This window comes from Sciurus vulgaris (assembly GCF_902686455.1).
Source record: "Sciurus vulgaris genome assembly, chromosome: 3".
Taxonomy (NCBI): Eukaryota; Metazoa; Chordata; class Mammalia; order Rodentia; family Sciuridae; genus Sciurus; species Sciurus vulgaris.
This window is the reverse complement of record NC_136463.1, coordinates 43,563,117-43,575,628: the sequence shown is the minus strand read 5'-3', so window position 1 is coordinate 43,575,628 and position 12,512 is coordinate 43,563,117. Positions and strand designations below refer to the sequence as shown.

General features: G+C 38.6%; 1 protein-coding gene across 1 annotated transcript in view; it reads left to right on the top strand.

The window, feature by feature from the left end:
* SLC47A1 (solute carrier family 47 member 1) overlaps nt 1-7,723 on the top strand; it is a 103,458-nt gene extending 95,735 nt beyond the window's left edge. Inside the window, exons 32-34 of the mRNA XM_079130349.1 lie at nt 3,039-3,133; nt 4,690-4,744; nt 5,188-7,723. Coding sequence (XP_078986475.1) covers nt 3,039-3,133; nt 4,690-4,744; nt 5,188-5,426 — 389 coding nt within the window. The 3' untranslated portion in view covers nt 5,427-7,723. The remainder of the gene's footprint in view (nt 1-3,038; nt 3,134-4,689; nt 4,745-5,187) is intronic.
* Nucleotides 7,724-12,512: the final 4,789 nt, after the last annotated feature.

Below are 12,512 nucleotides of genomic sequence, written 5' to 3'. Positions count from 1 at the left end.
AGATTCTCAGTCATCTTTTCTGTTAAGTAGTTGGAGGGATTATTTTGAAAGTGAAATTCTGAAAATACCAGGTATCACATCCAGAAATTCTTACACTGGTCTGAAACCTTCCCTTGGGTCCTCATTAGAATGAGAATAAACCCTGGATCCTCCCATGGCTTGCACACCCTCTGTAGTCTGCTTGTCTGAACTCCTCACCTGTGCACTTACCTCCCCGCCACCAGCCTCCTTCCTAACTGACTTCCAAGCTGGCCTTCTGTGGGCAGCCCGAGCCCTGCTCTCACTCAGCCCGCAATACCCGTCCTGACCATCTCTCTGCCTGCTCCACACCCTTCAGGTCTCCACCTCAGAAAGCACCTGAATGAGTGCACTCAGGCTCTGTCTGCAGGGCATTACTACATGGCTTTGCCCAGTGTCAGCCATGGCACCTGCCACTCTTTTATTTTTTTAATTTTTATTTTTACAGACTGCATTTTGATTCATTGTATACAAATGGAGTACAACTTTTCATTTCTGTGGTTATACACAATGTAGATTCACACCATTCATGTAATCACACATGTACATAGGGTAATAATGTCTGACTCAGCCTACTGTCTATCCTTCCCCCACCCATTCCCACCCCATTTTCCTCTACACCATCCAAAGTTCCTTCATTCGTCTCCCACCCCCACCATCCCACCTGGTTACATATTGTCACCCACTTATCAGAGAAAACATTCGGCCTTTGGTTTTTTGGACTTGGCCTATTTCACTTAGCATGATATTTTCCATCTCTATCCATTTATCAGCAAATGCCATAATTTTATTCTTCTTTATAGCTGAGTAATATTCCATTGTGTATATATGCCATAGTTTCTTTATCCATTCATCAATTGAAGAACATCTAGGTTGGTTCCAAAATCTCAGTTTTGCTCAATTGTGAATTGAGCAGCTATAACATTGTTGTGGCTGTATCTCTGTAGTATGCTGATTTTAAGTCCTTTGGGTATAGGCCAAGGAGGGGGATAGCTGGGTCAAATGGTGGGTCCATTCCAGGTTTTCTAAGGAATCTCCACACTGCTTTCCAGAGTGGCTGCACTAATTTTCAGCCCTACTGGCAATATATGAGTGTACCTTTTTCCCCACATCCTCGCCAACACCTGTTGTTGCTTGTATTCTTGATAATCGCCATTCTAATAGGGGTGAGATGAAATCTCAGGGTAGATGTTGAACATTTTTTCATGTATCTGTTGATTGCTTGTAGATCATCTTCTGTGAAGTGTCTGTTCATATCCTTAGCCCATTTGTTGATTGGGTTATTTGTATTCTTGGTGTAGAGGTTTTTGAATTCTTTATAGATTCTGGAAATTAGCGCTCTATCTGAAGTATGATTGGCAAAGATTTTCTCCCACTCTGTAGGCTCTCTCTTCACATTATTGATAGTTTCCTTTGCTGAGAAAAAGTTTTTAGCTTTTAGTTTTTAGTTTGAATCTATCCCAGTTATTGATTCTTGCTTTTATTTCTTGCACTCGGGGGTCAACATTTTATAAAGGCTATTTATGCTAAGCCCACTGCCAACCTCATTCTTAATGGAGAAGGATTGAAAGCATTCCCTTTAAAAAGTGGAACAAGGCAGGGATGTCCTCTTTCACCACTTCTATTCAACATTGTCCTTGAAATACTAGCTAGAGCAATTAAACAGAACAAAGAAATTAAACGGATACGAATAAGAAAAGAGAAACTCAAGCTGTCACTATTTGCCAATGACATGATTCTATATTTAGAGGATCCAAAAAACTCCACCAGAAAACTTCTAGACCTAATAAGTGAATTCAGCAAAATAGCAGGATATAAAATCAACACACATAAATCTAAAGCATTTTTATTCATAAGCGATGAATCATCTGAAAGGGAAATGAGGAAAACAATTCCATTCACAATAGCCTCAGAAAATAAAATACTTGGGAATCAATCTAACCAAAGAGGTGAAAGACCTCTACAATGAAAAGTACAGAACATTAAAGAAAGAAGTTGAAGAAGACCTTAGAAGATGGAAAGATCTCCTGTGTTCTTGGATAGGCAGAATTAATGTTATAAAAATGCCCATACTTCCAAAGGCACTATACAGATTCCAATTAAAATCCCAATGACATTTCTCATAGAAATAGAGAAAGCAATCATGAAATTCATCTGGAAGAACAAAAGACCCAGAATAGCCAAAGCAATCCTGGGCAGGAAGAGTGATGCAGGAGGTACAACAATACCAGACCTTAAACTCTATTATAGAGCAATAGTAACAAAAACAGCATGGTATTGGCACCACAATAGACAGGTAGACCAGTGGTACAGGATAGAAGACACAGAGACATGCCCACTTAAGTACAGTCACCTCATACTAGACAAAAGTGCCAAAAACTTACAATGGAGAAAAGATAGCCTCTTCAACAAATGGTACTAGGAAAACTGGAAAGCCATATGCAGTAAAAATGAAATTAAACCCCTATCTCTCACCCTGTGCAAAACTCAACTCAAAATGGATCAAGGATCTAGGAATTAGTCCTGAGACCCTTCACCGAATAGAAGTAAAAGTAGGCCCAAATCTCCATCACATTGGCTTAGGACCAGACTTCCTTAACAAGACACCTACCACTCTTAAAATCACCACATTTTATTGCTTTCTTATAATCTTACTTCCACCACTATAGTACAAGCTCCTTGAGGGCCCTGAGCTTGTCTGCTTGTTCAATTTTGTGTCTCTAGCACTTAAAACAATACCTGGTACAAAACAAAAGCCAGCAAGTATTTGTTAGCTCAGCACATAAAGTAGCAAACAGTTTTGCAGGTGTTTTGCATTGTTGATTGATTGATTGATTGCTTTTAATAGCTCAGTATTTGATTTGCATCTACTACCTGGCCTATACTCATGTAAAATTTTAGGGAAGTTAATTTAAATGAAATTTTGCTTTATAGATTATGGGCTATTGGGGAAGAATTTTAATGATCATAGGAACATGCTTGAAGAAAACCTCATTCTGATACTCATTCTATACCCACAGGTCTCTGGTCTGGACTGATAGTCTGTGTCTTCTTTCAAGCCCTTTTCTACTTGATATACATCCTGAGGACAAACTGGAATAGAGTTGCAGAACAGGTAACAGTCCGCGTGTGGTTTTAGAGAGGTGGATCTACTTGATCCCATGGCATGGTGAAGAGTCTGTCAGTCTTAAAAAACGATAAAATGCCACCGGCACCAGGACTCACTCGAGTCAGGAAGTACACGTGGCATGCTAGGGGACAGAAGAAAGGCGTGTGTCAGCACGGTTCTCTCTTAGTGTAGAGCTGAATTGGGATCTACTGTACTAACCAGAGGATCCAACCTTTAAAAAACAAAGACAGGGGATTTGCTTGGACACATTTTCTTATTTTGGTATAACAGTCTGAGTAATATGGTTTCCTGTTTATTCTGATGTTTTTTAGACTTCTCTTAAAATACTTTTTGTCTGATTTTTCATCCCAGGGCAGGATGTTGAGTAGCAATCTGTGGGAAGAGATGGGGGGCAGAGAGTTTGTGGCGTTGCCCAGTGTGAGCATCCGCAAGTTGAATGGGGAGCTGTTTTTATTGAAGCAAGGCTTGCCATGAGGTGGGTGGCTGGCTTAAGGGGGGATCCTTAGGAGACACAAGACTGAGTTTAGGTATATCAGCTGTTGCACAAAGGGCTCCAGATCCTTTGGATTTGCCTCATAATGGTGTATTATATCTTTCCTACGTTCAGTTTGATTTATTGAAGGAATAGGGCATATAGGACATTAAATTAGACCATAAACTAACTTTTAGATGGTGATGTACACATTTACTTTTAGCTTTTATTCATTTTATCTTTGTTTAGGAACACAAAGGGGCACAGAATGTAAACATATCATAATATTTGCAATGATAGCCACAAGCAGCTTCTTATTTTATCATTGTGAGTTGAACAATGTGGGGAAGATCTGTGGTTTTCTGGTGTTATGTTCTTTTGGCAAATGGCATTTTTTGGACCAACAAAGGCTATACTAGATATTGTAACTCTTTAGCAATAGTTTCAGCAGCATCTGTTTTGTTTCTTTTTTATTTGTTTTTTTAGATATACATGACAATAGAGTGTATTTTGACACATACATGGAGTATAACTTATTCTCTTTAGAATCCCAGTCTTGTGTGTGCACATGATGGTAAGATTCACTGTGGTGTATTCACATATGATCATAGGAAGGTTATGTCCTATTCATTCTATTGTTTTTCCTATTCCTGTCCCCCTCCCTTCCCTTCATTCCCCTTTGTCTAATCCACTGAACTTCTATTCTTCTCCTTCCCCCTTATTTTGTTAGCATTCACATATCAAAGAGAATATTTGACCTTTGGTATTTGGGGATTGGCTTATTTCACCTTAGCATAATAGTCTCCAGATCCATCCATTTACTGGAAAAAAATAATAAAGTCACTCTTTTTCATGGCTGACTAATATTCCATTTGGTATGCATACTGCATTTTCTTTATCCATTCATCTGTTGAAGGGTACTTAGGTTGGTTCCATAGTTTAGCTACTGTGAATTGAGGTGCTATAAACAGTGATGTGACTCAGCAGTATCTTTAAATTGAAGTTTTAATCAAAGACTACCAGTTCAATTTGATTTGTACTTCATTTACTCATGTGACTTTGTTTTTAGGCACAGATTCATGCTGGGCTAAAAGGCAATAAAGAGACTCTACCAACCCCAACAGGTATTGGAGTCCATTTTCTAATACACTCCATTTCTACCTTTCAAAGACAAACTTAATGTGGCCAGAGTTGTTTATTTTATAAGATTCTACTCTTTTGCTCAATACAGTTTGTCTCAGTCATAATTGGCTTGGTCTCTGGACTCTCCTATGAAATGTTTTATAAAGTAATTTCACATATACTAACCCACATCCCCAGCCTACTTTTTATATTTTATTTTGAGATTGAGTCTTGCTAAGTTACTTAGGACCTCACCAAGTTACTGAGGCTCACTTTGAACTTGCGATCCTTATACCTCTGCCTCCTGAGCCACTGGGATTACAGGTATACGCCACCGTGCCTGGCTCAATGGTCTTTTTTTTTTTTTCTTTTACCAACCTTACCACTAATAACCTTTTCCTTGACTCAGTACCTAAGTAAATGCCCCACTGTTCTCTGCAAACAGATCTCCCAAGCCTGGAAAGGGAAGCAACCGATGCAGTGATTTTGCCTGATATCATCAGACCAGAAAGCCAGACTGTCCAACTCATGGCACTGGAAGAAAACAACCAGTATACAGTGCCCACCATTGGGGATGTCTTGACAGTGAGACAGCTGATATTCTATCGTGGAATGGCTTTAGTTGTTGCTCTTGCTGTCCTTTTAGCAGGAATTTTAGTAAGAATTTTTAATGACCGTGGATAAAATGGAAGCATTATCACCCATCTGCAAACTTGAAATGATAACCATATGTCATGGAAAGTGACCTTATTATATGACCCATTCTTCACTGTGGGTAAAAAAGATATCTTGGTTATTCCAAGTAACTGCACCATTGGAGTTCAAGAAAGGTACTAGAAATTTTGTTTGTTTCTTTCTTTCTTTTGGTGCTGGGGATAGAAACCGAGTCTTGTGCGTGCAACACATGCTCTCTACCCCTGAGATATACCCTTTGCCCCCAGGAGCTATATAGTTTAAAGTATACTTTTCTCTGTTAACTTTATCATGGTTTCTAAATATGTAAATGATTTTTCTTACTGTGAATGTTCTTTACTCTTTCTTATATTGAATATCCTCCTCCTTTCAGGAAAGTGATTCATTGTCATATAAAATATTATTGATCTCTTTGTATTTCTCAGTTAGTATAATCTGTTTTGATAGTGAGTGTCTATCTCAGGTATTATCATATAAACTTTTATAAAATAAATACCTCAAAATTTAAAATGCATGCTGACACTATTTGGGGCAATAATGTCAATGTAAAAGGCAACTTTGTGTCTTTTAACAAATATTTGTGCCAGCTTTTATATTAAAAACTAAGTCTCTGTTCTTTTTATGACTCCGCTCCTACAGTACTGATACCTATGGTTTCAACTTCTAGGCGAGAGATTTTTTAGAATCTGAACAAACTAAAAAGAAAGAATTTGACCAAATCAAAAAGAAAATTCTTTAAAAATTCTAATACTGGTTATTTCCTGACACAAACTCCAGCATGACTTGAAATAGAGTTAGCAGTTCAGAGCCCTGCTGTGTGAGTCAGCTTTCTGTTACTATGAAAATACTGGGGCTGGGCATGTTGGCACATGCCAGGAATCCCAGCCACTGGGGAGACTGAGGCAGGAGGATCACGTTTGAGGTTAGACTTGGCAACCTAGTGAAACCCTGTCTCAAAACTAAGAAGGGCTGAGATGTAGCTCAGTGGTAGAGCCCCCTGGTTCAATCCTTAGTGTTATGGGGCGCAACTTAAGAGCAGACCGATCACCGCTGAGAAGTCCGAATTTCAGAGTCTTTCTTAAGCTGGCCGGCTGACTGTCTCACACAATGCCCCCAAAAATGGCTATTGGGAGAACAGCCCCGACCAAAGTGTTGTAGGTGTTCTTATACCAAAAATCACATTAATCATAAGTGTCTGTTACTATGATTCGAAATTACACATTAACATCATGAGATCATCGACAGAGGTGGGAGTGGGGAGTGGGTCACCTAGGTACAAACTAAAGAATGGTTACTAACATCCACACAATCACTGTTCACATGGTACATTGTTTAGGAGCAATAGGGATCAAAAGAGAGCAATTTTTCTTTACATAGGAATTATCATTCTGTATTGTTAAACATGTCACACTAAGTAACTGATGATGGGTACAGAGGCGAGGTGTTCCCATTGGAGAAACTTATTTCCTATATAACATGGGGTCTCAGAGCAAAATGGAGTCTGTTTAGTCATTTCTCTTAGAGTCTGGCTTATAACTTTCTCATGGAGTCAGATCTGTCAGCCCATCACACTTAGTACAATACAACAACAAATGCCTGGGACGATCAGCATTTAAATAGGAAAGGCTTTTTTTGCTCAAAGTTTTGGAGGATTCACTCCGTGGTTGGTTGACCCCATTGCTTTGGGGCTTGTGACCTCGCCTCGAGCTTCTCGCCTCATGGCACAGATATGAAAGAGGAAGAAGGAGCTGGGGTCCCACTGTCCCCTTCAAGGGCAGAACCCCAATGAACTGAAGGCCCCCAAAAGGCCCCTGTCTTCCAGTTCCACCACCTCCCAAAAGTGCCAAGCCAGGAACCAAGCCTTAACACTCGGACCTTTGGGGAATATTCTAGATCCAAACTATAGCACCACCCAGTGGTCAGCACTTCCCTTAGCTTATTGTCTCCATCTCTTGGAGGAGAACAAGCAATTTAGGATTATTGGATCTCCCTGAAAAGCCAATTACTTCACCTATAGCAAACATGTTTGCCTCACTTTGGTCACTGAACTTTCCAAAGCAGAACGACCTCCTATTCACTGACTACATTATACAGTGATCAAATGTGACCTGGATAAAAGATTTAGTTTAATTAAAACAACTGTTTGAGTAGGAAAAAAAAAAAAAAAGGCCAATTATGTGAGAAAGCAACTAGACATAACCAGTGAGTTTACAGGGACAAAAACGTCTTCAAAGAGTTAATGTAAAATATAACAACCATGAGGCAGAATAAGGTGCTATAGAATAAAACATTCAGAAAAAAAATTGAGGCAAAATTTACATAACATAAAGCTAACTATGCTTTTAGTTTAAAGTGGTGCACTCACTATAGAAAATGGTATGTGGAACCGTTAATAAATATGGAATTATCATATGGATGCAGCAATTCTACTTTAGGTATATGCTGGGAAGAACTAAAAGCAGGAACCAAAACAACCTGGATACCAAAGTTCACTGCAGCATTATTCACAATAGCCAAAAGGTTGAAATAATCCACATGTCCATCAACAGGTAAGTGAAATTGTGATACATGCCACAACATGGATAAAGCTTAAAACATTATGTTAGGGAAAATAAATCAGATGCAAGTTTATACAAGGATATTTGTACAAAGGGGCAAACAGTGTGATTTCACTTACATAAGGTACCTAGGAAAGTTGAGTTCAAAGAGAAAGTAGAATAGATGTTATCAGGAGAGGCAAGTGGGGAGTTATTGTGAATGGGTACAGGGTTTCTCAGAATGATAAAAAAGTTCTGGAACTGGATAATGGTGAACCATTGCACAATATTGTGAATGTACTTAGTGCCATTGAATTGCTGCTTAAAAAACGGTTAAAATGGTCAATTTATGTTATATATATATATATTTCATGATAATAAAAAGATGGAAGATAGACAAAGTAATGCAAATCAATATCATGTCCTTCCAGAAAAGGAAGATAATGAATGGATGGAAAGGTATTCAAATAAATAACAGCATGAGATCTGACAATTGAGTGGGTACTCTGTTTTAGGGGAAAAAAATCAATACCAAAATAAAACCTGGTAACATTTCTTTTCCCCAATGACAAGGATTTTCTTGACCTTCAGGCAGAAAGAGCACATCATCTCCAAAGGAGAGAATGGGTTAGTTACAGGCTTCCTTCTACATTGTGACATTTCTTTCTGAAAGGGAATATAGCAATGTATACAAATTTCTGATGGGGGTATAAATGTAACCCCAAAGCACCAAACTGTTTTGTCCTTCAGATAACAAATAAAGGCAATGAATGGATATCCTCAAGCATGCAGCAACCCACCAGATGTAACAACCCTGGCTATTTTTGGGAGAAAAAAAAAAAAAAAAAAGCAAATAAAAACCAAAAAAACTACTTGTAAAAAAACACACAAGATGTTTCAGAACATGAATCAAGATTGATGAATCAAAATAATTCAGGACTGATGAAGGTATTGACAACATATAAATAAGAAACAAAAAAATCAATTGTTCTAATTAGTTATACATGACAGTAGAAAAAACCAATTGTGATTACAGAATAGAACATAAATGTGAGTGAACTTTGACAGTGTAAGAAAAATTATTTTTAAGTAGGCAAGGGGGAGGTGGGATAAAGTTTAAGTGCTCTAATTTCCTGTTTTCATATCTATAGAAGCCATTTAAGATTAAAATTTGCAGTATATGAGGCTACAGCTGTATCTCAGTGGCAAAGCACTTGCCTCGAATGTGTGGCCCGAGTTTGATCCCCAGCATCTTTAAAACTAAACCAAACAAACAAAAACTTGGAGTATAAGCAAGCCTCCAACTTCTTTTTTAAATAACTTAATTGCTTTTTGTTTTAAGGGATATTTTAATAAAATGTCTCATGAAGAAACCTCACTTGAAATAAATCAATTCATTTTCACTTTGGTACATTTCTCTTTTATTGAATTTAAGGAAATTTAAGAAAACTCTTAACAGATCACCTCAATTTTGAAAAACTTTCTATTCTTATAGATCTGAACGTATGAGATGTCTGACTAACCACCAAATGTCAGCAGTGTTAATTACTTCACAGTTGGAGAGTCTAGAGTGGTTTTTTTTTCTCTTTGTTTTGTACAGTTGTGTATTACAAAAAACTTTAAAAATAATGACTGCCATATCATTTTTATAAGACAACGGTAAAGTCACTTTTTTATAAAGAATTGGTTCCTGTAATGCACTGAGAGAATCTGGTATAAGGCCATGAAGTCTTCACAACCTTTTCAAGGAAGCAGTTATAATAGAAATATGGAGTTAGGAAACCGTAAAAATTGTAAGAGCTATTTCTGTCTTCTCTTGACACCTTACAAAGGGTTCATTCACAACAATGAAGGTTTCTTCACACTTCAAAAGATAGAGTGTCACAATCTGATCACAGATTTCTCAAGCCTTCTGGATTCATGGCACCCTTAGTGTTTCAGTCATTTTTTTCCTGACTCCTCTGGGCCAAAAGGAATATGTTAGAGTTCTGTTTATTTATCAGTGAAGTCTAAGCAACTTAGTAATTAGTCATGTCCTAACAGCTTAGAAGCTGGTTTTTTAAAAAGTGATACACATAAAGAAAAAAATGCGTTATTGTTTCATAACCACTGTAATGGTGTTAAAGAATATGTGCTGGGCACTGCACGACTCCTCAAACCCTGGAATCACAGGACAGCGCCACCCTCCCTACCTGTTTCACATTGATTTTCACACTTTTTATCATAGCAACTGCTAAACACCCAGTTTTGCAGAGATATGGTATCATCAAAGGGAATATACTGTAACCTAACACTGGAACTGTGAAGGATGTTTAGCTGATAGCTTGTGTTATATCTGACAAATGCAGAGCGTCACTGTTTCCCCTGAAATTTTAAAATACCCCACAACGTACCTGTGAATTCACTGCTGTTCCCCTTGGCGCTTGGGCCCATGTTTTAAGAATCATGAGTGCATAGGAACCAGGAACACATGTAAAGAAAACAGTTCGAAAATGTATAACACCATTAACAATGGGAACTTCTGGGTGATAGTATTACAGATCGTTTTTACTTTCTTCTGTATACTTTACTGAAAAATCAACAGTGACTATGCATTACTTTTACAATCAAGAAAAACAAATGATTAGGCAACCACCAGACTGTCAAAAATTACAGGTGGCACATGCCTGTAATGCCAGCAGTTTGGAAGGCTGAGGCAGGAGGATCACAAGTTCAAAGCCAGCCTCAGCAAAAGTGAGGCACTACGCAGCTCAGTGAGACTCTGTCTCTAAATAAAATACAAAATAGGACTGGGGATGTGGCTCAGTGGCCGAGTACCCCTGAGTTCAATCCCCAGTACCAAAAAAATAAAAAATAATAAAAAGTCTGGCAATATCAAGTGTTGTTACAGATGTAGAAAAACAGGAACGCTTATGCACCTCTAGGGTGAATGTTAACTTACACAACCACTTTGGAAAACAGTTTCATATTAGCTAATATAATTGAAGATAAATAAGATCCATGATTTTTTAGTTCAATTACTATTTATAGACCCTAGAGAAAAATTATGTGTGTATATGCCATGAATATAAATGAATATGTATGTCCAAGAATATCCATTGCAACATCCTAATAGCCCCAGGTGTAAATAACCCAATGCTTGTTTATAATAGAATAGATCATTGTAGTGTATATGTTCAATGGGATTAAAAGCTTTGTTAGTCTCTTTCCGTGGCCATAACAAATAGCCGATCCTCAGCTGAAAAGGAGGAAGGCTTGGCTTACAGTTTCAGAAGTTCAGTCCATGGTCAGCTGGCTGCAAGGCTTTGGGGCTGTGGTGGGGGTGAATGGCAGAGCAAACTGCTCACCTCATGAGAGCCAGGAAGTAAAGAAAGAGGCAGGAAAAAGACTGGGGTTCCAATATCTAGCGCCTTCAGGGGAATGCCCCCAGTGAGCTGATTTCTTACCACCAGTCCCCACCTCCTAGATTCCACTACCTTTCAATAGAGCCATGGGTTGGGGACCAAGTCTTCAACACCTGGGCCTTTGGGGACATTCAAGACCTGAACTATAGCAATAACTAAAAGTGGAAATGAATGAACTACGGCAGCATGCAGTATGATGGGTAAATTTTAGCAAAATAAAGCTGACATAAAGAAGTAAGGAACAGCCAGGTGTGGTGGCTCATACCTGTGATTCCAGCTATTCAGGAGGCTGAGGCAAGAGGATCCAGAGTTTGAAGTCAGCCTGGGCAGCACAGAGAGAAGCTGCCTCAAAACATAACAACAGGGCTGGGGAGATAGCTCAGCTGGTAGAGTGCTTGCCTCGCAAGCACAAGGCCCTGAGTTCGATCCCCAGTACCACAAAAATAAAACACAACAAAAAGGGACATCATGAAAATCAAAGGGAAATCAGTAGAGGAAAGGGATCAGGGAGGGGGTCCAGGGGAGGGAGGGGAATGTACTAGGGAGTGATACTGGCTAAATCATATCATTATATTGTATCACGTGTGAATGTGTAACAACAAATCCCATTATCTAATGATAATGTATCAATGAAAACTTTGGAAAGAGAAAATTAAGGAACAAAATGATAAAAGGAATGCCTCCATTTAGAAAGGAATAACATGCAAAACCAGAACAGATTGTTTCTGATGGGTTGATCCAGCCACACTTGCTATCTCTTGAAGACAAGGAGGGGAAGTAATGGGCGATAGGATCCTTTCATCTTCAGCTTTGCAAGATAACGTGTTTTGGGAATCTGTGGGAGTTGCCATGTTTCTCAGGGAAGTAGGAAACGCGGCTCTCAGTTGAGAGTGTGATTAGGAAGGAGGCTTGAAGGAGGTTTGAGAAGAGAGGGAGTGCAACTGCCTGGGAAATAGACTTATGATTCCCAGACAGCAACAAGGGCCCACTTAGGGTTTCAAGGCCTGAATTTAAAATGAATGCAAACTGCAGATTAGGTGTTTTTCTTCTGGGTACAAACTGATTAATATACACAATGATCACAGAAATGGTTTTATATTCTAATTTTAAAAATCAGTATGAAAAGTTAAACACTC